Source organism: Crassostrea angulata, chromosome 1 (genome assembly GCF_025612915.1).
Source record: "Crassostrea angulata isolate pt1a10 chromosome 1, ASM2561291v2, whole genome shotgun sequence".
NCBI lineage: Eukaryota > Metazoa > Mollusca > Bivalvia > Ostreida > Ostreidae > Magallana > Magallana angulata.
The window spans coordinates 52,549,821-52,577,031 of NC_069111.1; the positions used below are offsets into that span (position 1 = coordinate 52,549,821).

Below are 27,211 nucleotides of genomic sequence, written 5' to 3' on the forward strand. Positions count from 1 at the left end.
CAATTTTATTACGTGACTAATTAAAAATTTGAAAACGCAAGTGAAGTTCAATAGTTGTTGTCTAGTTGTTTTATGCAACAAATGTTTGTCATTCAATATACCGTTATAACTGACAGTTCTACATAACATAAAAAGGACATATATCATACAGAAAGCAACATCTATGAAGAAATTGAAACCGGTAACTACAAGTCGTCAGAAATTTGAAAAAAAGAACTAATTACAGAATTCATTAAACAACATAGCATTTATATTACAGCCTCATAAATACATGTAACTTAAAAATCTAGTGTATGCATTAATTAAAAAAGAACCCGGATGCAGTGTTATACATTACAGTATGACTGCAAAGTTGCGAATAGGCCCTGTTAAATAAGTTCATGAATCAACTAAATTAAAAAGAATCAATGTAAAAAAACCGAATGTATTTTTTATCCTTGGTCAACTACAGAACTACAACTTAAAACTTAATAATTTTGTTAATTATTACAGGCCTGTTATTACTTCCTGAATAGTTGATATTGACATTGTTGTATGTGTATTTCCTTAACATTCGGCTTTTTAGTTGAGCGAGTACACTCTTTATAAATGTTAATATCTACATGTAGTTTTCTGGAGATAAATGGAAAAATATAAAAAAAAAAAAAAAAAAAAAGTAAGAAGAAAATTGATACGAATGTGTTTGAAGATAGAGTTGATAAAGATCCGACTTACTTTTTATATAACTACTTAATTTCAAATGAAATCTGACCTATTATCCTATGTTACATAGGCAGCACAAGGTAATACAGCTGGTTTGTAATTGTCACGGACAAGGCCGTGATAAAAAATCAAATTTGTATTATCTTTATCGGGAAATTCATGAAAACAGTAAGATAATGTTTGCATCTGTGACCTAAAGGCTGCAAAGTTTAATAAGTTGAATAGTTTTTTAATCGGCTATGTGTTTTTAAAAAATCCAATAATTAACAGTGAAGACAATTTTATATATACAACAGTTAAAAACGTCTATTAAGGATTTTAGAAATCAAGAAGAAGTTGTTATCTAAAACAAATAATATCACAGTTCTTCACAGCCTCGTTTACAAAAAAGGAACCGTTATTGAACTTTCTTGCACGTAGGATACCTTATTTGTATATAAAAACCTATTAACACAATGAGTTTGACAAATTTGAAAGCTTAAAAAAGATGCTCGAGCAGACCAACTATCTGCAAAAGCAGTGCATGGCGCCGAGAACATCATTAAAACATGGATGAGATACTACTTATTAGCGGTCCCTTTTGTGCATCAGTCGGAGTAATGGCAATCTAATTAAAATTAGACTTGTAATTCCGCTCTTCTACGATACGCTATGTATAGCGTATCGTAGACAAGCGGAATTACAAGCCTAATTTTAATTAGATTGGAGTAGTGGGAGCACAGATGATATATCATATTCACAAGTTTAAAGCAGATTTGATGGGCAATATTTCAACTACCCAGTGCCCTTAAGGGGATGTGCGGCCATCTTCTACATTTGAGGATAAGAATGTAAACATGTCTTGAACTGGCTTGTATCTGCCCGAAACTGGCCAAAACTGTTTCCAAAAGATATAAAAGCAATAAAAATGAAGTCCTACATGTCATTTTGTTTGAAAAGTGTGCATACAAGAACAGGACAATGCCATTTATACAACTTAAAACAACTGTCGAACTGCGCAGCTACAAACTTATTTTGAAGATTTAAAAATCTGGAAAAAAAAATATGAAGAGGTTCATTGGTGTCCTCTCTACAACCTTTTGTTGAGAAAAAAGTTTGAATTGTGCTCATCTAAGTTGTAACTTTGTCTCATTACCTCCTACAGTTAAAGAGCAGATTCGTTTCGGACAGCAGGTGGTTGTCCCAGTAAATAAAATGAAGTCGTTTATAAAAACCATATCTGAGTAGATTAAAAGGAAACTTCAGTAATCATAGTGGGAAAATGCACGTGCGCTATTCTGTTGCACATGAATGGAGTATCTGAACAAAACACCATGCGAAGCACTGGTCATAGGTCCGAGAAAAGTGTAAGAAAGTACAAGAGAAGCTGTGAACAGATCGAAATGGACGTGTCAAAGATGTTGGATCCACATACATGTAGTTCTTGCCTCGGGATCTTCAACCTCTTTAGTCCATAACTCCCGTAATATCTTCATAGGTCTTCTCACTTCATGCCCATAGACCAACTCGAACGGTGAGAATCCCAGACTCTCTTGTGGAGCATCACGGTACGCAAACAATGAGGCTGAAAGGTACTTGTCCCAGTCTGCCGGACGTTCGGAACACAACGTGCGCAGATAGTAAAATTTGCCTGATGCCTCATATGGACACAACTGTGATCGGCCGAAGCCGATCACAAAAATTACGACCTACATACAGCAAAGATCAGATAAATAAAATATGTTTATTAGAACGTGATATTTCATATACCTGTGTAACATAAGAGCAGAATGAATATAGGCCTATATATACCGAGAACAACCAGAGTAGATTTACATCTGGATTTATTTAGATATACATGTACTTAGTGATTTGAAATAGTATACTACAACGGCCGTCACAAATATCCAAATGAAATCTGGATTCATCAGTGAACAGAATATTGGCCCAGTCCTGTATTCTGAATCGCAGATGTCGTGTGCACCACGCTAGTCTGGCGATACGATCACGTTGAAGCAGTACTGGGCGCACCGCTGGACGTCTTGGTCTGATGTTTTGCTCGCGCAGACGATTACGCACACAAAAAAGTTTAAACAAATCCTTTACAGTTCTTATTCCAAACAGTATTGACCCGTAAAACTCGTGCGTACAAATTCTTTAATATACAACAGGTGCTCACTAACCATGAAAAAGTCCGTGCACCCGGACGGTTACCATCCGATATTGTCAAAAACATTACCATTATCGATTGTTTCAATTTTATAAATACAAATAATAGATATAGAAAAATTATAATAAATTTTATAATGCACAGTTTCTTTTTTCCACTAGTATATTATGGGCATTGAAGAACAAAATTTAACTCATACATAATACAGTTCAGTTTTTATATCCCTCGCCCAATTTATGCTAGAAGCTGTTTTTATCACTTTACACCAGTATTTCATAATTTTCGTTGAACAACCACCCCCCGGATAAAAATTCAACGTTGAAAAATGACCCCGTTCAATTTTAAATCCCGGGTCAATATTCTTCGTTACACCGGCAGTGGTTTGATGCGATATCGAGTTGAAAAAATAAGTCTTTACGAGGCTTCCATACTTCAATTTGATTAAAACGAAAGTAAAACCTCTTATTTTACTCGGAAACAAGAGGAAGGGCAAACAAACAGCTTGAGATTGATTGTATGTAAAACTTTCTAACTGTAAGTATATTACATTTTCACAGGGAGTCATACATGGAGTGCGGACAATAATCAAAGAATGCAATTGTACATAATGTAGGCATAATTGCATGAATTTGTTTTGTTGTCTTTCAGTCAAAAAGTTTATTTATTGTTATGCGACTCAATTAATCAATTTTTGTTTTAATATATAATTGATTACTTTTGTTTGCTTGGCAAGAATTTAAGGAAATATGGGGTGTAACCTCTCTAAATCTGATATATCTCGTATGTGTTTGTTTATCACTATCAGAGAAACAGAGAGAGAGAGAGAGAGAGAGAGAGAGAGAGAGAGAGAGAGAGAGAGAGAGAGAGAGAATCGTATGGCCTAAATATTTATCATCATAACTTGCAAATTGTATTGAATAAACAAATGTCTAATTTTTAAATTTTTATTAAAACTGATAACACAATAATTTGATGACGCGAGGAATCATAAGTACGGTGCGTCATATATGCCATAACCAACATATAAAGAGTAAAACATGCATTTCACCAGCTGCTGAACCTTAAAGGTACAGCTCTAAGGAAATCTCTGGTCCAAGTCTTACAAATCTGTTGATATATAATTATTACCTTTGCATTAATTGAGGCTGGACATTACTGTTCCTTACAACATAAAACCTCATAACCAATATTGGATGAAAATCAAGTACATGTACTTTGTAAGCAGTGTACAAAGTATTTAGAAATGCGAAAGTTGCATGTATTTGTAACCCCCCTATTGTTATACAAGTATTTTGCATTGCATGTATATTGTAATATCAATGTTTGAATTCAATTCAAAATATTTTCACTAAAACATTTCATTCCAAATTGCTCAAAATGACTCTCAACGCTAATTCTCAGATGTAACACGAATCGCTTCACCAGCAAAAAATTCCACGACAAACGCGTACCTGTACGTTGTCTTTATGTCTGTCAATACGATCTAATACGTCTAGTTGGGCTGAAAGTTTGTTGTTGTTTTTTAATTTCATATAATTTACATTTTAAATGTTTAATTACTTAATGTTTTAATTGTCAACCAAAGTTTAAACAACATGCAAAATACGGAGCTCACAATTTTGTTTAATAGGCGAACAAGACTGTTTTTGTTCTATTTTATTCGGCCAAGAAGATATCTTTCCCCATAATGCTTGCTTAATGCTATAGCGTCCCAATGAACCACAAAATAAAAACTTTGTTTAAATTAAATAAAGTCATATTAAAAACTCATTTGACGACAAATATCCTCAAAAGTTTGTACAATATATTTTTTAAACTGAAACTTTCATACACTGATCCTTGTTTCACTTTTTCTTCACTTGTGGCGATTTTAAACAGAAATATATATACACTTAGTACTTATCAGAGATGAGCCTTTTAGGTTCTCCGATCCTCAGCACCAACGTATTTTTTTCATCATGAAAATTTTATTTATCCTTCAGACTAAATGAATTAAAATAAAAATAAAAATTTTGATAGTATCCATGCATTTTACAAAGTTATTGCAATTTTGGCCACAATGAATGTAATGGAGTAAATAACGTATACAACTTGATATCAAATTAGAAAAAAAACCGGTTGTAACCAGTGCATCGAACCCCTTTACCTTTAGGTAGTAGGTCACTAATAGAGCCACGGGAGCCACTAAGCCAAACAGTTTGTTGCACGGCTTTGCCTTATATTGACACTTCGAGTCTAATTAAATTTGTCTAGATATAAAAGTCAGATTTATGGGACGAATATAAAAAAAAATCCGGATGATTTAGAGTTATCGAACATTGCTTAGGATCGGGGGTCGTTTAATTTCATTCACTCAGGTACCCCCCTTTTACCTCGAATATTTGACAAAGATCAATATAGGTTGCTTATAAAGATTTTAATTTTGACACAAACACCTTGCATAATTTCATTATTTTCCTGATACTCTTATAACTTTTAATTTTGCATTGAAAATTTATATTTTTAGCAATATCTTAAACCGAGATAGAAAATCCTTTTTTATCCATCAAATATCTTTGATTTTTTTCATTTAAGTTAATGTTTAGCCTGGGCATCCAGGGACCTGTTTATTTTCGCTGCATATTTATTTAACTTTATTGAAATAAACGGAAATTTAAATTATCGTATTTTTATGAAATGTATTTGGCAGTGAAAGAGTGCAAACGTACATGTTATTGGAAATGTGGGTATAATAAAAAAGACTACTTAGGAAATTCGAATTCGCATTCAATATAAATTTTACTTCATATACTCTCATCACTTTTTCAGAACATGGCGGAGGCGTTAAACAGAACGGAGCGAGAATTTCTATTGAATTGTGGGATATGCGGAGGGAGGTTGACGGATCCGCGTATTTTAGACTGCCTGCACTCTTTCTGTAAAGAATGTCTTGTTATTAAACAGGAACAAGCTACAAAAAAAGATGTCGTTATTTGCGAACTTTGCGGAACTCACACACGTTTGTCCAATGATTCTATTGACTCCCTGACGACCAACATCTTTGTAACGAACATAGGAAGAGTGGAGGAGATCACCAACTCCAACTGCAGTTTTTATTGTACTTTCTGTGAAGACCAGGGTGACTGGGAAGAGGCGTCATCTCGATGTTTGACCTGCGGTGATTGGCTGTGTCTGGCGTGTGCCGGGCGTCACTGCGGCACCACCGTCACCAAGCGTCACAAGGTGGTGACGCTTGACGATGTAAGAGTAGACCCCCAACACAGGCCAGAGCTCCGAAAACTATGTGAGTCAAAATGCATTTCTCACGATGAAAAATTACGAAAATTTTGTTCAAAGTGCGAAACACCTGTATGTTCTGAATGCGAACATTCCGACCACAAAAACCATACATTTAAACCTTTGGAAGATGTTGTTGAAGAGGTACAGGACAGTTTGTCTAATGCACTTGAAATGTACAAAGTTATAGAAGAATGTGATGGCGAATCCGATATGCAGATGGTTAAGAGATTTCAGGAGGTGACAAACAGAGAGAAAACTCTTCTGCAGATTGTCCACAGTGCCCGTGAACGTCTGATTCAAGAAATACAACAGCAAGCAACTGCTGCAGAATTAGCCATATCTCAGCCATTTGAGGCTGTGAAAATGCTCTTATCAGAATCGATGGAATTAGAAAAGAAACGTTCCGAAAGCACACAGAAATCGCGACTGTTCTGTGAAAAGCTTCAACAAGAGGGCCTAAATGGAGAGTGCGTCCATTTTAGAGATTTGCTTCTGAGAGTAAAAAAGGTCGACCGTAAAAGAGCGCAACTTGAATTTCCGCCCATGCCTGAAATAAACGTCAACGTTAACGAGTTGTCTTTCCCCAAAATTTTCAGTGTGTCGGTGTCTGAGCAGAGACCTGTTAGTCCAGTGGAGATTCCCAGAGTTAGGAGCCCTGTTGTCATGACAGGATCAGTGAATGAAAGGCTCCAGGAAAATATCTACACACGACAAAGGGGAAATAACGCTGAACGCATCCCAACACCAGAGGCCAGGGGTGACAAACCCAAAACAGATTTCCCACAGAGGGGCGCTGCAGGAGACGTTCACCAATCGCATCCACAGGAGGTTGAATTTGAAGGGTCTGCGGATGAGGATTCTGATGTTGAAGAAACTGAAGATGAAGATGATTTATTGGACACAAGTGACAACGACCAGATGAGCGATGATGCAGAAAACAATGCAAGCCGTCCTTCATTTAATGTGCCAGTTGTGCCTAGAAAGAATGCAAAAACTGTTGATGACGAGGGCATTATTGCAACATTAAATGTCAATGACTCTCATATCGTTTTGCTATCTACTGAACATGATAAAAACCCACCCGAAATTTTCGACATAGCATGGATAACAGACACGGAGTTCGCCGTCGGTGACAAAGCTAATGAAAGAATAAAGGTGTTCCGAGATAAAAAGTTTCTCTGGCAGAAGGACATACAAGAGGGTTCGATCGAGAGGATAGCTTGTGTTGATGGCGTGATTGCATCGGACTATCCATCTGGTGTAAATCTGAATATAAGACATGAATCTTTTACCAGTATTTACTGCCATTCCACAAACCGAACAAATCCATTTCCGATAGCAAAGACCAATGGGAAAGAAGTGATTATAGGAAACGCCGATTTTTCTGATCTTAGATGTTACACTACAAAAGGGAAGAGAATCCGATACCTGCCATTGGGAAAGAAATTGAAAATAAACTACATTACTCAAAATGAAAACAAAACGTTATTTTTTACGGAAAAAAATTCTACCATCGTAAAGAAATTCCAGGAGGGACAAGGTATAAGTAAATTCTTTGACGGGCTACCCGGCGGCTGGGTTCCGGAAGGCGTGGCCACTGACTCCGAGAACAACGTGTATGTTTCTGACAGCGCAGGCAGCAACATCGTCAAACTGTCCCCCCAGGGGAAGCTGCTCGGTATCCTGGAGGTCCACCCGACCAGTCCTCGAGGCATGTCGATTTCCCGCCAAAATCAGTTGCTGGTCTGTGATGGAGAAGGGAGAGCGTGGCTAGTGCACATCTGATTGTCACGTGTTCCCCCGTAAGCTAGTCACTGAGTCATTGATTCTATTGTTTGTTGTTGAGGGTTTGTTGATAGTAAATTAAAAGTATTTTAGCCAGATGACTATTTTTTTTTTTTAAATTCAGCAATTTCATTGACAATCTGGATTATTATATTGTGTACAATCTTTAGGTACCCTTAAGGAAAATAATCTGATTTATTGTAAATTCCTTTGTTACTACCATTTGAACAGTAATATTTGATTTAAAAGTCGTAAAAAATTTATTGCTTCCTTTGGTTATCTAGCAGACTTAGAGAGTAGTTTTTGTTAAGCAGGAGAACCTTTAAATGTACAAAAATGACACTCGAGTCTGGATTATGGCGTTTATAAGAGCGCAACACTGTTGGCTATATTTTGAAAAATGTAATCGTTGTCATGATTTTTGTTTAAATACTTATATTAATACTTTAACTGGTTGCTGTATTTGTTATTTTGATTTAGGTCAAGAATAATACACGTTAATACCACGTTAGTCTTTTTTACCAGAGTACGCATGCTCGACTCCATAGTAGGGGATTCTGGGAATACTGTATTACTGTAGATAAACTGTACCATTTGAATTTCGTTTTATCATCTTCGCATGAAGTTTTGTGTTTTATTGTAAATGTCAAAAGTAACAGAAGCTTAAGTCTTATAATGCAAAGTGAAGAGAAATATTATAAAAATAGCTAGCTTTATCTTAAGTACCTTCAAGCTCGGAAGACAACCTCGATGTTTTCCTAACTTGCCGGAAAGACCCGAGAAGATACGATTGCTACAAAACAGTACCAATGATTCTTAAAAATGTTTAACTCGAAATTGAAATTACAGTAGATACATAATGATTAAGGTACAGTTAATGAGCTATGCCATTGCTGATGTGACGACCATTCTAGGTTCACAGTTCTAAATTGAGACCCCACTCCAGCACAATTCCAGTACACCACTGTGCCTTCCTATTGTTAATTAATCGATTCAGAAATTTTTACCAATGTTTTAGAAATCTGCTTCTGTGTTTTATGATGGCTAAAGCGCTAGATCACCAATCTTTTAAAAAGATAAGCTTGTAGCTATACTAGTATGATTTGTCAAATAAAGTCCACCTTAACCCCCCCCCCCCCCCTCCCCTAACTTTTCCGGAAATGGACCAAATACTCTTGAAAACTATTATATCATATCAGCCTAAGTTTTGAGATGCTTACATGTAAATCCCAATGACCAAATCTCCCCTGCAACCATGCACTAAGAGTAAAAGAAATATTGAAAACTTTTCAAAACTATTGAAAGTGTATTGTAACATTTTCATTCATTTCATCTCCGTATCCACAAGTGTTTGTATCGATAGTTTTGATTGGATAAAATATTATGCTATTTTGTGGTGATTGTCTTTCTTGTCAAAGAACATAATATGTATTTCGTTTACTGTTAGCAATATTATTTATTTTTAGAATAAAATTTTACGTTCGTTTTTACGTTTGAAACACATGCACCTGGCGTTAAATATTTTTCTCATAATAAAAACAAATACCCTATATATATGATAACACACCCTTGTGTATTATTAGATACAGAGTATATATATTTATTATGAGAAAAATATAAAGTCACTTGCCTGTGTTTTGAAAATCATTATTTTATGTTGATTTTTTAAATACCTGCAAATTTTATGTATTAAGGTATGTAAACACGATATAAGGGATATACTTTTTCACCTGTTTAACCGAGATATATACCTTGTGCATAATTTGGACTGTAGACTTTGTCACACAGTGTGCATTAACAGCTATTTTATAACTTAATTTGTTAATAGTATTTATTTTTTCATAAAAAATAACCAATGTTTAAGGCATTATTTACAGTCAACGGGGTCTAATCAATGTGACAGAAATGAGAAAATAAATCAGCTCGCTACGTCGTGGATATTGCTTCCATTCATTTATTAGCTCACCTGAGCCGAAGGCTTAAGTGGGCTTTTCTGATAAAACATTTCTCCGTTGTCTGTCGTTGTTGTCGTCGTTGTGTTCACGTTTTCAACTTCTCAAGAACCACTGGGCCGATTTCAACCAAACTTGGCACAAAGCATCACTGGGAGAAAGGGATTTAAGTTTGCTCAAATGAAGGGTCACGCCCTCTTTAATGGGGAGATGATTTAGAATAATGACCAAAAAAGCATGAACTTGTGTGGATATGTGGAAACATAGGTAGTTTGGATTCAAGTTTGTTAATATCCTGATCTCTGGGGGTAGGGTGGGGCCATAATTGAGGATCAAGTTTCACTGAAGAATATATATAGAAAATCTTTAGAAATCTTCTTTTCAAAACCTATTGGAAGCATTCTCAGGTAATGCAATTTACATTACCTGACAATTTAATTTGAATTAACATTATGTAAATTCAAGTTCGTTTAAAGCATGGTCCTTTCGAGGAGGGTGATGCCACAGTTGGGTGATGAATTTTTATAAGGAATACACTGAGAAAATCTTTAAAAATCTTCTTAAAATCTATTGGGCCTGAAAAGCTGGAACTTGTGTGATAGAATCTTCAGGTAGAGTAGATTCAGGTTTGTTCAAATCATGGTCCCCGGAGGTAGGGTGGGACCACAATGGGGGATGAATTTTTTCATAAGAATCTATTTAGAAAATCTGTAAAAATCTTCTCAAAAACTTTAGGCCAGAAAAGCTCAAAATTGTGTTGAAGCGTCCTTAGGAAGTGTAGATTTAAGTTTCTTCAAATCATGGTCCCTTGATTTGTTTGTTTGTTAGTTAGTTCCATGATATGGTATGTGGAGGAGAGGGACTCAATATTTTTTTTACATAGGATGATATAGAGAAAAATATATTTTAAAATCTTCCAGAAAAGCATTCAGCCAAAAAAACCTGAAACTTGTGTGATACACAGGTTGTGCATATTAAAGCTTGATTCCCTTAAAAAAAATAAGTGAGGTCACAAAGGGGGATTTTTATAAAGGAATAGAAAACAAAATTATATAGGAAAAGAGAAAGAAAATTTTTACTGTTAGTGCAAGATATGTACTGTACCTAATTGCCAAGATATTTTGATTTTGATACTGTATTACATGTAAATGCTGATTTGATCAGAGTTACGGCTATTGTTGCTCAGGTAAGCTATGTGGCCCCTGGACCTCTTGTTTTCTTATATTTATATTTGACTTGCGTCTTTAAGATTTGCACTCTTACAACCTTTGAAAGATTACTTATTTAATTGACAAACTGTCCTCATTGGCTACATACATATACAAAGACAGACAGAGTAACAAGGACAAGTCACCGGTTAGCGAGTCCAATATGTTTTTATTTCTCTCTAAAGAGTTTTGAAGAAGCGGACAAAATTGTCAAGTAAATGCGACGTCAGATATACGGAGCCTCTCGAATGACACATAATCAGCGCAGTTAAATGTTAATTATTTCATCTGATCTTCAAATCTTCCTTTTTCATTCCCTTTATTGTCGTGTTTTCGGCATGAAACCCCGATTTGAATAACCTAAGCGTGATTAGAAATTTGTCCAATTCAGTCACACAATCTATTTTTTTTTTCTGGTGATTTTTTGACGTTACTTTCGTTCCATTTTTTATGCCTGTTTTGGAAAAATATTCGCTCTATAATTATCCAATTTTTCTTGTTATTGTCGAGAAGAACCTTTATTGGGTGTTTTGGGGGCAGGCCAAGATTATAGGGTTTTTAACACTGATGTGACAATTTTCTGTTATTTTGTTGGTAAATAATGGTTTTTCGTATTACCATTCGACCTTAGATGTAACAGAACCTGGTCACTTAAACAATTGGTTAAAAACAAATAAAACTGAGTAAATTCGTTTGAAATAAAACCTTTTCAAACATTACTATTTCCAATATAATAGTTAGAAATGATTGAATTAAAAAAAAAATCAAGATAGCAGATAAGCAGAAAGATAATTTGCTCTGATATATACTATTAAATCATCTTGTTCTGTCTTGTCAGAATTGTTGTGGTGTGATTGCGTTTTCATTGAGTATTACAGTTCCTGTGTAAAAAGAAAGTTTTTTGGAAATTTCCCAACCAAAGCATGATATTAAACCTTATTTCCTTGCAACATTTGGCTTTATCTGAGTGCTAGAGTACTAATCCCGCTCTGTATCTCCAGATTCCGCTGATCTTGGTCGTGTCTATCTCTCCAATCCCGGAGTTTTATGGCGTATCGGTGAGTTTGGGACGCAGAGCCCCTAATTGCCCAGACAACACTCGGATCTCCCACCGCAGTGCAAGACGTCTAGGGGCAAGCATTCCGATCCCTCGGTTATAATTGCATTACATGAAGTAACAATCAGCGAGGCAGTGATACAGATCGGGGAGCTTGGAGTGCAGAACAAGCGGGCTGTCGTCATATTTTGATACTTTAGAATTTTATTTCCCCGATATTTACAAACATACAACAAAATGGTTTAAACATTTACATACTGTAACCTTTGCTATCATTATTATTATTACTCGATTATCCCCACACTGACCAACAATGAGGTCCAGGAGAGACTGACCAAGTTCTGCCAGAGGACGAGTCCCTCCCCTATACTGAGTAATTACTAGTACTTTTTTTTAGGAGGGGTGGTCTTTTTATTCGATCATATTTTCGTCCTCTTCTATAAATGTTAATAAATGGAATATTTATTCTTCTAATATTAACCTTTATTATCAATAATAAGATCAACGCCATAGGCTTCTTGGATTGCAATAGAATAAAACTTCATTTCTGCTGACGTTGATTCACCTTTCATTTCTTACTCTGAATATAGAATTCCCATTTTGCGAATCGTACAATACAGAACTTAAATGAAGTATTGCCATCCAATATAAACTCTGTTTTAATAATACACGTTTATATTTGAAAATTATGATTATCAAAATGTATCCTAGCACTAGTGAGTAATTGAAATAGTTAAATAAATTTATTTTTCATTGAAATCATGGTAGATGATCGGTGAAGAAGAAAGCGTCATTTTGAAAGCGATTAAATGACGTGGTTATCACTACGAGTTACCGCCAGTGCAGGTTACAATTGCGATATTATCAGCCCTTTACATACAAGTCATTCATTGTATTAATAGATTGACACTGATAAATTTTCCATTAGGTGATACATGAAATAAAGTTTAATTTGAATGGTTTTTTATAGAGATGACTTTATGCCGCTCTTTATACTTCTTGTTTAAGTAGCTTAATGTATTCATTTCATGATGTTCCTACAAACGTTATTATTTATTTCTGCTGTTTGGTAACGCATTCAAGCAGTTTCTAAAAATGTTCAGGTAACTGTAGTCCCCATTATGTTTACCTATATGACTAGTTAAATCAGTACTTGTTCGTGATCACATGCAGTTTATTCACTGTTTATGTAATTGACTTGTTTAATTAGTTTATGTCCGTGTTCACATGTACTTTTTATAATGTTTACACAATTGACTAGTTAAATCAGTTCCTGTCCGTGTTCACATGTAGATCCTTTTAATGTTTATGAAACTGACTCGTTGAATCAGATCATGTTTGTGATCAACTGACTAGCTTTACCAGCTCCCTTGACTGTTGTCGTAACGGACTGGTTTTTGTACACGCCATTATTTAAACATCACAATGCCTCTCCATGATAATAGATCTGAGTCGTTATCAAAGTTTAAAGAAAGAAATGAAAACATTATTTCAAAGCCGTTGAAGCCATATCACGATTCTTTCTACAGTCAGATAGGACTATTTAATGTAGCTAGTGGTGACATATATTAAGAAAGACTTCAAACATTGATATCTACACAGCTAGATATAATCAATGTTACTTTATTTAGGAGGTGTTTAACGATCCTTATTTAATTAATTTTTAGATTAATTTACACTTTTGATATCCATTATTGATTCTGTTTCTTGCTATTGAAGGTCATCAGTCGGCTGTACCGACATTGTCTTACCAGTAGAATCCACCATCTTCCGAGAGTTGTCAAAGATTTAAATGCAGTCAATACTTGAATATGACCAATGTGTCGTCCTTCGGGGAACGACTTAAGGTTTTACTCTTCTAGAACAAAATGAAACAAAATAGCAAAGAAGCAATTTGAATTAGCGTCAGCGGATATGACAGATTTTTATTCGACTGATTGACCGATCGATTTCAGTGAAACCTTATTGTAGATGTGTTTATGTCACTTGGCACTTTTAAACACTGAATGCAGATTGTCTGTGGTATTCGTAGGGCTAAAAAAAAGTTGGTGAAAAATTAACAAAACTTTATTTGGAACTACCATTTTTTTAATTTTCCATGATTTTTTGTAAATAGCAATGAACATTAGCGAAACAACAAAACATTAATTAAGAAATAAATATAACAGTTACTTGTTAAGGACAAAATGACAATCATACACTGATATTTAGATATGTGCTTCACCTCAGCAAAGACCCATTTGCAATTTAAAAACAAACTTACAAAGTATAAGATATCGATTCAAATATTAATCATAAAAATTCAAAAATATGGAAGTTTATGACACCGAATACAAAACTGTTGATGTAGGCAGGGTTAATCAAGGGTATAAGCATGGGTTCTTTCTCTAAGATAACGATTTTATGCCATAATATCCGAAAGGGGAAAGTGATAAAATATTATTGTACAAGATTTCTAATTTGTTAAAAAAAAGAGCGATTACAATAATTCGTGAAACGACCTGTCACTTTATAATGAATAAGGCTTAAACTAGTTATTGTTTTTATAAGAAGAAAAGTGTTTTAAATTCTTTGAAATAACAACTATTGAATAAAAGATCAATTTTGTTCAGGTGACAAAAATATAATTGGGCTTTGATAAAGACCCTTAATAGATGCATATGAATGGCATGAGTTTGTATCTCTCTCTCTTTTTATTAAATCATATTGAATTACAAATCTCAATAAAATGAAGATGACATTTCATATTGCTATAGAATTTATTTCAGCAATTTGTTAAAGTTATCATCGTTACGGTTGTTCATATTAAAGGATATTTAACACATGCGTTTAGTAGCCCATCAGAATATCGATGCATCAACAATTCGGTATTTACAAGTAGTCAGATGGCAAATAGCCAATCATGATACATGTATCTATAGAACAGGAAGTCGTTATATACAATAGGGAGGCAAGGAACAAATCAGGACGTCGAAAGAATAGGAAGTTGGCATAAAATCAGGAGGTCAGTTGGCTGAATAGATATTGCAAAAGAATTGTTAATACTTAATTCTGGCTTTAATGAGAGCAACTGACAAGTATAGGGGTCATTAACAACCAGAAATGGGGTCAGTGGTTAACAGCAAGTGGGTAACGATGGCGTGTGTCTACATTATCACAGTGTTTTATGTTTGATTATATCTATTAGTGAGATCAATACCACAACAACATTCCTCATAACAAAGTCAAACAAAAAAGCAGATCATTTTAAGAACAAATCAGTGTGCAGTCATATTTAGCTTCGAGAAGCACAATCTACAATCGGTGACAAAAAGAAGGGATTTAAACGTGTTCGAAGTAAATTCTGTGTTAGACACACGTGTTTGGGGTCGGAGTTGAGGAGGTGTTTTGGACAGAACAACGATGGTACTGATTCTGGTAGTTTTTGCTTTTGTACATAAACAACATTCTCAGCTCCTTTCTGAAGTACGCCCCGGTAAGACAGTACAAGAAAAAGTTGACGCAATAATTCATATAAAAGATAGTTCGGGTAATGAACATGACGTTGATATTCCACGTCATCTCGGACCCCGTATTGGCGACCAGTAATTGGTCGCCATCCCTCTGCTTGACAAACCTCGTCAGCAAATGCTGCTTGCACCATATGGCGGTGTACGGTGTATTGAGGGCGATAAAACAAAACGAAATAGCGATGAGGATGACAGTGAACTCCAGGCGAATTATGCTCTCCTCAGTGATCACCTTACATTGTCTGTGATGCTTGTTTCGAATATAGAGTGTACGAATTATCATGGAATTCAAGACGGTAATGATAACAAAGGGGAGAAAGATGATACAAAACACAAAAATACAGTCCAGTATAAAGCTCATGTCTTGGTGGTTGGGGTCCGTGGAACATACTTTAATTTTATACGGCCCCACCTCAACCGAGGCCGTCATGCAGGGCTTGTATATACAGAGAACCACAGCGAGACATACGACGGACGTGACGATTTTTCTAGTGGAGTGCATGTCACAGAACGTTTTTCTTTTCAGTGTGTGACAGACTCCGATGTACCTTTCAAAAGTGAAGCAGACGATGATCCAGGAGGACAGAAACCGAGAGATGTACTGCATGTAGATCAGGATCTGACAGATGCCATTTTGTTCGAAAAATGGCGCCGCGGGAACGCTGGGATCGGGAGAGATTGATCGCTTTATCCACTCAATCAGGACGTAAAAGATCAACGACAGCAGATCGGCGGTGGACAAAGCAGCGAGGTACAAACTTGCCGAGAGTTTCCGCATGTTCTTTGTCACAAAAACTCGCAAAGACAGGATGTTTCCGAAAATTCCAATAACAAAAATGAAAGGTGTCATGTAGGTGAAGATCTTCTCCCCAGCAGTGGGTATACTCTGCCGCTCCATCGTCACTGTCTGGCAGTTGTCATATGAACCATTTTCTGATCTATTGCATGGTTCAATGGTTGTCTGAAACGGAAAAAATATTTCTAAAAATCAAACCAGGCCCTAGGATCATGAAAGATTAATGACTGAAGTCAAATTTCATATTGATCACAAATTACTTATTCTTGTAGATTGTCGATAGACAAGTAACAAGCTAAGAAAACAATCTTAAAACACATTTTAAGTTTAGCTCACACGTGTAATAGGGTTGTTAGAAAAGTTCGCGGACAAAGTGATTTACGGCAAAATCACTGTTTACTTTGTAAGATGACGTATTTTTGCTAACATATCTATCGTATGTTACTTACTTAATAAAAATTATTTACGTATACAAATTCTAACTTAAGTCTAAGACAGCTTTATGATCCTTGGACCAGGTTCTCTTATCTAAGAATATTACGCAATTAAATTCTACGAAATACAATTGCGTCATTACTTAAGAGACTTTCATAGTAATATGTCAATGTCATTGCATGTCTTTCCAATATACCCGTGTACATATTTGCTCAGTTTGGCATAGTATCGCGGCTTATAACTAATAGTTTTAAATTCGAACTTGAAATAGCTCTCTTGTTTCAGTTTATACAAACCGTTTCATTTTATTATAATGTAGGAAATAAAGTTCAAATGTATATGCATTTAGGAGTCGCATGTCAAACTATAGTCACATAGATAATTCTTATACAACATTCGGCCCTTAATTAGCTACTGTCGATTGCTGATTCTAGGCTAGGGTAAGAGTCATTGGCCTCAAACTAATGCACTACTCATCAATATATTACATAGCAGTGATCACAGATCTATGACCCAGCGCACAATTAACAAATTAGACCTGACAGTTAGGAAGTTAAGTTAGCTTTAAGCCCTATTTACACGATATGATTTTACAGATCTGACTTCATATTTGATTTCACATCTGATTGCAGTGTTGCATTTACACAGTATGATTTGTCAGACATGTAGTTCATTAAAATTTCCCTCCAATTTTTTTTTGTTTACAATATAACATCAGAAGATAGCTATAACCTACTACATGTATCTATTAATATTTCACAAATATAAAAATTTAGTACTGGTATTATCCATAGATATTTTTCTGTTGCAAATTTTACATAATTATTTTTCTTCTTTCTGGTGAGTTTGAACTCGGTTATGAAGGATGTATCAGTTTTTATTTATGTTTAACACTTCCAACTCAAAAATACACCAAATTAATCCTGAAATTAATCTAAATTAAATAGTTGCAAAAGTTCGGGAAAAGTCCACGTTTTAATTGTTCTGTATTTAGATCAACCTTTCTGACCTGATTGGTCAAAACCATCTGACTAGCCAGACAGAATAGAGCATGTTTCTATTCCATCTGACTCCATCTGACTTCATATCTGTCTTATGATTTTCCTATTTACACGATATCTGTCTTATGATTTTCCTATTTACACGGTCTAACTTGTAAGATGTGGCAAGTCAGATCTGAAAAATCACATCGTGTAAATAGGGCTTTACTCTTCATTCATGTTCGTATTCTGATTAATTAGCAGTTCAGACAGGTGTTCTTGTCCATCTCTTGATAGTCTTAAACTCTCCGGAGCCATTACAGAAAGTGCAATTACGACAGACATTTGGCAAAGTTTTTCAGTTCCGTGAGATATAAGTGGCATCGGGGGACCTCCAGCGGTTATTAAGACTTACTAGAAATCGGACCATTGTTCTTTTTTGGTCGCTTTGACATCAGGTAGTTTTGTGTTGAGGGACCCATTAAGCCAAATCACTGCCGTTAAAAGAGGACGGAAAATGAATTAAACAAAAACGAACTACATTCCATTTTTTATTGGTAATAGCTCTGTATTGTTGCCCGGGAAGCCAATCAACAGAAAGCCTCACATGGGCTCTACAGTACAACACAGTCCCGGTGCGGACCAAGTTTTCATTCGTAAAATTAGTATATTGAAGTTAAATGTAACAAATGGCATTTATGCCATTTTTAATGATCACCTAGAAGTTTAATATGCTATCAAGAACACGTCCTTTTGGACTATCTGGTTGATGGTTTTCATTTGTTGATGGAATTATGACTATTATTATGATAGTTTGGTTCGACATTACGTTCGGGTAGATGGCAGATAAAAAAATTTTGTCGTGGGTGCCCCTTAAAAATGACATGAATTATTCATATACAATCATATTCCTTTTAAAGCTCATATAAAAAAAAAGGTCATTCGCTGTTATTACATAATAAGTATGGAAATATTCATTTAGAAATATCGAAACAGAACGCTGTTCTTACGCGTTGCTTCTCAGTGCATGCTGGCATAACGTTGGTACCAGAAATGCGTTGGTCGCAAAATTCTGAAATAAATGTTAAAATGAAACGATTTCACCGGAGAATTGCTCAATTCCGGGTTTTTTCTCACTATACATGGATTCGACGCCTTAATGATGTTGTGCAATTTCTTCAGGGATTTCGAACTCTAAGATTTATAGTATATGATGACGGAATTTTAAATTGATTACTGCAGAACTTTGTTAGATATATAAAACAACATCTTTTTTTAAAACCTTCTGATTGTAAAATAAAATTAATGTAGTTTTGGTTAGTGGGTATACATGTGTTATTTATTTAATCTATACTATAAAACATTTGAGCTATAAAAAAAAAAAATATGGTATATGCGGTAGTATCTTGGGGTGGATTGAGAACTATTTGTTTAATAGACAACAAAAAGCTGAAATAGATGGTTTTACATCTAGTACTGAAACTGTAAATGCTGGTTTCTCTCTTGGTTTTTTTTTGTTTTGTTTATCAATATATCATTAATCATAAACGATTTTTTGCTGAGGATACTTCTCACTGGCGTCGGAAGCAAATTGAAAGTGGGGGGGGGGGGGGGGGGGGGGGCTAGACTAATCCTCAAAAATATTGAGAAAAAAGTAATTCCCAAAATCATGGAAATCCTAATCCGGGGGGGGGGGGGGGGGGGCTAGTATGCTTCTTAATCCAACTTCTCAATCTTTCAAGGTAAATTTAGGAACAATAATCTTTCCTGCGAGAAAAAGTGGGGGGGGGGGGGGGGGCTGAACCCTCTACCATGCTATGTTTCTAATGGTTAGGTATAACTTTGCAAAACAAGTGGGGGGCCCCCCCCTAGCCCTCCCCCCCCCCGGTTCCGACGCCTATGCTTCTTCAAATGTTATTATAGACAATGATATTACAATGTCACAAAGTCGTTGAATTCAATGCCGACAAAACTGTTAACATTGATTTTTCTAGAAAAAATATTGTGCATTCTAATGTTAATCTTGGAAAACATGGCCCAAGTACTGCACAGGACAAACCTCATCATGGGCCAAATTTTAAAATGTTGATGTATGAAATTTTCAACAACAACAAAAAACTCATTGATAATTTTTTATGTGCCGTCACAATTTATTCAAATTTAGAATCAAAAACTTCAAAATTTGAAATGCTCATTTAAGCATTATTTTGATAAAATTATGAAGTTGCTATGTAAAAAAGCCAATGATGTAAATAATTTTAAAAATCAAGTTGTTTCGTTCTTAAAATAAATGAATATAATTTGCAAATAAATCAAATATAACAAGCATTCTGAGAGTATTGCATAAGCAATACACGTCCCCTACCGGTTTGTATTATTCTATGAAAGCTCCCAAGCACACAACTATTTCAGAGCTATTGTAAACGAGATGTCATGCTTTAATCAGAGATAAAAGAACAGAGGATATTAAAACTATAAAGTTGATATAGAAATTAAATACAAAATAGGTAAAATAATACTCTTTATTTCATCTGCTGTAATTTCGCCAAGTCTATTCTGTATTCGCTGGTAAAAATTTGTGAAAACAATGCACTGTTATGCACAATATCATTTCTTACCGTCTTCTGTACCCCGAATCAAACCAAACAGTTAAACAGCCCAACCCGACAACGAACCCGATTGTAACTTTACTACCAAAATCCATGCCGATTAAATTTACAACACAATGCTTGACACTATTTTACAGAATTTATTTGTTTGTTAGAAATGAAAAAAGAAATGGTACAGGAAAAGGAATGGTACAAGTAACGCACGATATTATTACTGACTACATACTGGCCTCGTTTATTCAATACACACCGAACCCGATAACGAACCCGAACATTAAAAAATTGGAATATAAAAAAATAATTTTCTCGAAAATATGTCAATCAGACGCTACAAAAGTGTAAACTTAATCTGTAGTTTGACATTTTGAAACTGTTCAGCAAGTTTCATATTATTCCTTAATTGCATAAAGAAAAAAAGCGTGGAAAACTGAAGTGGGACAGACAGACGGACGGACGGACGGACGGACGGACAGACGGACGGACGGACGGACGGACTGACGGACGCAGAGGAAAGCTATAGTCCCCTCCGGTGAAACCGGTAGGGGACTAATAATCATTGCGGAAAACTAAAATTGTCAAAAAAATTAATAATGTTAGAAAAGGAGACAATTCCTATCAAAATATCTCCCCTGCAAGGTTGGAAAGTAGTCATGAAAATGATATATGCTGTAGAGGACATCTTAATTTCCATGTGTTAAAAGAGGAAACAAATTCATTGACAAATACCTTTACGGACAGTTTTTCCCTTCTATTGTCAAACCATGGCTCAATTTACCAGATCACATTAGAAATGCTTCTAGTATATCCTATTTTAAGAGTTAAATGAATTCCTATTTTTTTGTAGGGAAAGTAATAAACTTTTTAAATTTTAGAACACGTAAATATAATATATTACATAGTCAATTAAGAAACCATGCAAGTATCTTAATGGCAGATATGTATAACCATGATTTAGTAGAAACCGCAATGTGTGGTAATTGTGTAGATTCAGTTGAAAATGCTTATCATTAATTTTTTAAATGTCCAAAGTATAAATCATGTAGAATCACACTTTTTCAAGCCATAGAAATAATATAATTAGTCCTGATCATCAACTTTTACATTAATAAATGTTATATGGTCTTCCTAGCCATGGACATAATATCAATGTTCCAATATTTAAAACAGTACATACTATTATTGCAGCAACAAAAAGCTATTTGTAAATATCTATGAAAAATCACCAAGTCATATTTTTTCAAACACCGGATTCATATTCTCTCTCTCTCTCTCTCTCTCTCTCTCTCTCTCTCTCTCTCTCTCTCTCTCTCTCTCTCTCTCTCTCTCTCTCTCTCTCTCTCTCTCTCTCTCATTTGCATCCTTTCTGTAGTGTGAGTTGTATTATCAATATTGAAAATTTGAGTTTTTCAATTTGTTCATTGCAATATACCGGTATTATATTGAATGAAATAGTGTTTAAATAAATCTTTACCATAAACTATAATATATTTTACTTATTAAACATTAAACAGATTTTTAACATTATTTACACATTGTATTATCTTAGGAGTATGGGAAACAGTGTTTATTTTACAGCATGATCTATTGCTTATAATTGTAAAGCATTTTATGTAATTTTTTAAGACCAATTTCAAATGTTCTAAATGATATGCATGTTAGACACTATAAATAGGTACATGTACATAAAACCGTAAAAGATTTTCCTATTAATAAAATTCAATGAACGCGACAATGTACCAAAAAAATCCTATCTCCCTCTCACTCTTTTGAAAGGATTTTGTTGCACTTTTAATTTCTTAATATTCCTTTATCTCGAAAAGACGTCTGAATTCAAAAATAAAATGGTGTATAATTATACCACTCGGAGATTTCAAGAAGTCGAAGCAAAATTTGACAACTGATAATGAAATGGATTTAAAACTGGCAGTGGAGCGCACTTTTACCGAAAAATTTGAGAAGATAACAATTTCGAGCTGTTTAGAGATAATGCAAAAGATATGTTTGGTTCTAATTGTTTTCATGATTATTTAATAGTTTTAAAAATCTCAATGACTCATTTCCAACAAACGTAAACAAGATTTTGCGATGTGATGCAAATGATGTACAAATTAAATTAAACCGTAATTTCCAAATAAATAGGTTTTATATTTTTGTTACAAAGCAGATGGACTTTTAATGAAATAAACCCTTTATTTTCCTCTCTGTTTGCTGACAGATATAATATAAATAATTATAACACCTAATTCCCTAAAACTTTTCAGAATTTCAGACACCACGCTGATTGTAGCAAGATGAGTTGCGATTGAATATTGAACATTTCCCGCAGTTTTGTTTTTGCGTGTATTTAACACTTCAAACAAGATAAGAATACAAATATATTTCACTGTTACGGTATTCACCCCTTGATATTTCTTGAATATGTCTATAGACATCCAAATCTAACTTCGCGCTATCGTGCACGCGATCAGTCATATTTACGCATGATTCACTTTTCTACAACAAGTGCTCGTCACGTTTTCATTAATTTTTATGGACCGAATGTTCTATTAGTTTTATTATCTATTCAATTTTAGATGTACCGCGTAAATATGAAGAAAACAATCGTTATAGAAGGGATTAAGCAAACAACAAAGTACTCAAAACGCTGTTATTCAAATATTTAGTTTGGTATTTTTTTTGGCGGGGGGGGGGGGTATAAGTAATATGTTTTGAACATAAACATTTTAAAAAATAAATATGTTTGTAAAAATCCCACCCTCTCATTTCACTCTAATCAGGTAAAGTGGTAACCGCAAATTTTGGGTAGATCTACATGTATATGTATCTTTATTTGGCCAATCATCGTGTGTCCAAAAAGGTGCCTAGAAGGATGAGGAGAGATTCCATTTTAAGATAACAACGAAAGGGAATTAACGGCCGTCCTATGCCGAAGCCCCTGATGGTTTCAAGGTTTCAGTAGCAGACAATTAGAGAACAGGCTTTATCGCATACTTACATTAAACACGTTTCATTGATAAAAATGCTTCGTAGGATTCTCTTTTTGTGCATGGAAACATGAATTTGATGTATGGTATTGGTGCAATAACTCCATTGATCGTTTTGAATTCTCTATTTTTAATCCTCGTCATCACCGTATTCCGCGCTGTTATCACCGTGTCGTCAGCGACCCTCGTCCATTGTCTCTTGTGAATTGGATGTTATAACTTGTTATATGTTAGCCGACTTTTATGATATTTTGTCAACTTTATTGTCAGTTATTATTTCTATTGCTTTTTGTATCGTTTTATTTTTAGAGGGAGGGGTGGGTGTTGTTTATTATTTTGTTTATTATTAGAGCTTTGATTTGGGGTATCATTTATTTTTATTTTTTTATCGGTATATTTCTTTTATTTTTAAAAAGAATACATTTCATCATATTGCTTTAATTTTGACTTTAATTTCTTGTCAAACATATAAGGTTTGATTTTACTCGGTATCGCCTTCACTTTAAATAGCAAACATAGTTTTGATTAAATGAATGGTACCAGTATTAAATTGAAGAAGTCGCGATACTTAGCTTAATTAAGTTACGTGTATTATGATAAATAGCGATACATGCATATTTGCTAATAACTCTAATTATAATTAAGCTCATTTCTCATTCTATTTTCTCCTGGAAAATAATGCTAATTATGGACCCTATTATGAGATACATATTAAATATAGAGATCGCAAATGTCTCATTGTTATTTTATATCGGTTCCTGTTTGAAAATATGTAAAATTTTGATCTAAAAGCACAATGTGTTCAAACTCTATGAAATCATCCGCAGAATATACACGTTAATTTGTATTATTGGTAGGCTCAGTAGGATTGAGCAATTAACACGCACGGCCTATTTAAACCCACTCCCAAATACAATCAAGTTGTGGGAATCTTGTACAAGATAGTACTTTAATAATATTCAAATTTTTTGGTGTGTTTATTATAACTGATTTTCAATTATCAGTCAATTGATATTTACCATATTGGAATTGTTTTTTAAAACTATTTTTATTTCAACATATATATCCACACCTAGCAAATTATATATAGTTATGAAGTTTTGTTTATATTTCTCACAATTTACAAAGAATTTTAGTGTGATTGTTACTTTACGTTACTGAGTATTCGGTCGTAAAGCGATTCCTCGACTGAAGAATATACCGTGCTCTATGATCAGGAACTTAGTCTTTACTTATTATAGAAAAAATATCTTATTTACACGAATTACGGATTTCATCACCTGTTGCTTGATATCAAAGCAAAACTTAAATTGGAAAGTTCGTGTGAATATTGAAATAAGCGATTTTAAATTCTTTATCATTTAAAAATTTTGAATTATGTCTATTCTCTATTCCAATTTTGGGTAAAAGATACAAAAGTTTGATACTTACGTTTGAGAAATATTCCTTGAGCAGCATGCTCAGCAGGCTTAGGTCATCCCGCGGGATGAGGCCGTGTGGGGACAGGATGTCAAGGCCCGGTCGGGTGGGGGTGGACAGATTCATCAGTTGCGTCGGCTACTCTCCACGCTAGAAATGATCAGGGAGATATGACAGGCCAGATTTATACGTCCGGGAAAATCAATCCTCCTCTCATGACTGAAATTGGTTCAACATCCACTGACTGACAGGAGAAGAAGGAAGTCGGCGGACTCACACATCCCGCGCAGATCTCGCCTCTCGCTCAAGATAAACTCCCTGTTCTATAGGGCACGACTTGGTTACCGGAGATAAACAAAATAATGCAGTGGAGGAATACGTAATATTTTGAGAAAAATAACCTTACATTAATTTTTTTTATTGTTTTATCTCAGCACCATTATACAGCGGTATACAGAGACTATATATTACAAAATAGATAATAAATGTTATCTTATGAATATAATGAGAGAGAGAATAGGATAGATCGCTCAGTTTACTACCAATGTGAAGAATGCGAATCGTAGACCGTGGAGCATTTTTTTCTAATGAAAGTGTATAATTTTCTTAAAAACATACAAACATAAAAATCCAAAAGGATTAAAAAAACAACAGACCCCCCCCCCCCCCTCCCCAAGTGTTTTGTACTTGGCAATATATAAGTTTAAAATTAATAAAAAATTTGTTCTGTCAATTGTTTTGCTAATTAACATTGAATTCATACTTGTTGCAATAAATTACAGCTAAGTACATGTATATAATAGGATACATCTCCTATTTCGTGCAGATTGCGATGAGCACAGATCCTTTCATGCCTTCGATCATATTTTCCCAACGTCAACCTTCAATTGCTATATATGATTTTTAGAAATTAACAAGTTTGTAGATTGTTGTTTTAATAACATGGTTTTTGTATATGTGCATATAAATATTCCTTTTCAACCAATTATGCTTCCCAGATCGAAAAATCGAATTTAAGAATTGTTTTCATAAACCGGCAACATTAGTTGCTGTGTTGTTTTGATATACTCATTTCTTGTCCCATCTTCTCCATTATAGCTTTATTGTTTTTGAGATTCATAAAAGATTTCTTTATTTCATCTTGAGTTTTATCAGACCTTCACACTGTAAATTAAATGTACCATTATTATCTACTATCATGTGATTAATTTCATACCTTATTTCAGGAGACCGGTTCAAGTCTCTGAAATTCTGATATATAGTATATCGATTTCAATTTCTGATTGATCTTGGTTAATTTATTCATTATTTACCAATATTCTATGAGATTTGGGTATTTTTTTCATACAATTCAAATATTGCATGAAAATGTTATTCTATCAGAGCTATAACTTTGAACAATGACCCAGTCAGCCTCGTCATGGATTGATAATGTTTGTTAAAAGTAGTTAAATACATAAACATTATAAATGTATATATGTTATTTATAAGGAATTCTGAACAGTTAGCTGTGGACTTGAGGAACACTTGACGAAAGGTTTTAATTACCCCCCCCCCCCCCTTTTTTTTTTAGACTCAATGGAGTCTAAATATTGTATACTTGTGAATTATAATCATTATTATTATAAACTGATGGGCTGTTCTGTCCGAAGTTGTACTTCTAAATAGAATCCATTCATAACGCGTCTTCATGCTGTCACCAGCAATCCCCGATCTTCCCACTCAACATAAAAATGTTCACTTTATGCGACGAAATGAAACACATTCAGAACAGTCTGAAGAGAGAGAGAGAGAGAGAGAGAGAGAGAGAGAGAGAGAGAGAGAGAGAGAGAGAGAGAGAGAGAGAGAGAGAGAGAGAGAGAGAGAGATGCTACAATGGTTAACATTTATGCTTTAAATGTTTATTTTTTCATGAATTACTAATATGTTTGAGAATGTTAAATATAGACCGTCTTTTTCCTTCAACTTCCTCGTTTACTATTTTAGTTCATATTTTCTAGATACTTCGGTGAATTTTGAAAAAAAAAATCCTTTCCTTTATCCCATCCGATATGCTTTAGATAGTGTTTGATTTTAATTTCTTACAATTTCCTTTTGAAACATGAATAAAAGTTTCAACGGTTTGGGAGGGGAAGGGAGTTGAGGGGAGGGGGAAACACGCGATTTATATAAGTATATAATGGATGACTATGTTTAAAGAATCTAAATGTAATCAATGGAATCTTATCAATAAAATGTTTCATTCAGTTTTTAAAAGTACATGTACGTGTATATGTATTTTAATTATTATTTATTGAATCAAGCAAAACAATATTTCGCTTTTTTACGTACACTAATTATCATTATT

At 34.5% G+C, this 27,211-nt stretch overlaps 2 protein-coding genes across 5 annotated transcripts; one reads left to right on the plus strand and one right to left on the minus strand.

The window, feature by feature from the left end:
- Positions 1–3,276: 3,276 nt before the first annotated feature.
- LOC128187683 (uncharacterized) lies at positions 3,277–9,847 on the plus strand. Of its 4 annotated transcripts, none has more exons than XM_052858113.1 (2): positions 3,277–3,385; positions 5,660–9,847. In XM_052858113.1, the coding sequence occupies exon 2, from the start codon at positions 5,663–5,665 to the stop codon at positions 7,913–7,915; it is 2,253 nt and encodes a 750-aa protein (XP_052714073.1). In that variant the 5' UTR covers positions 3,277–3,385; positions 5,660–5,662; the 3' UTR covers positions 7,916–9,847. The 4 variants fall into 4 exon arrangements, with proteins under 4 accessions (XP_052714073.1, XP_052714089.1, XP_052714081.1 ...); XM_052858129.1 differs by having other exon boundaries at positions 3,282–3,365; XM_052858121.1 differs by having other exon boundaries at positions 3,319–3,451.
- A 4,365-nt stretch (positions 9,848–14,212) lies between these two features.
- On the minus strand, positions 14,213–25,136 carry LOC128193207 (C-C chemokine receptor type 1-like). Its single transcript, XM_052866541.1, has 2 exons — positions 24,877–25,136; positions 14,213–16,602 (listed from the first exon to the last, which is right to left on the minus strand). The coding sequence occupies exons 1-2, from the start codon at positions 24,988–24,990 to the stop codon at positions 15,481–15,483; spliced, it is 1,236 nt and encodes a 411-aa protein (XP_052722501.1). The 5' UTR covers positions 24,991–25,136; the 3' UTR covers positions 14,213–15,480.
- Between the last annotated feature and the right edge of the window lie 2,075 nt (positions 25,137–27,211).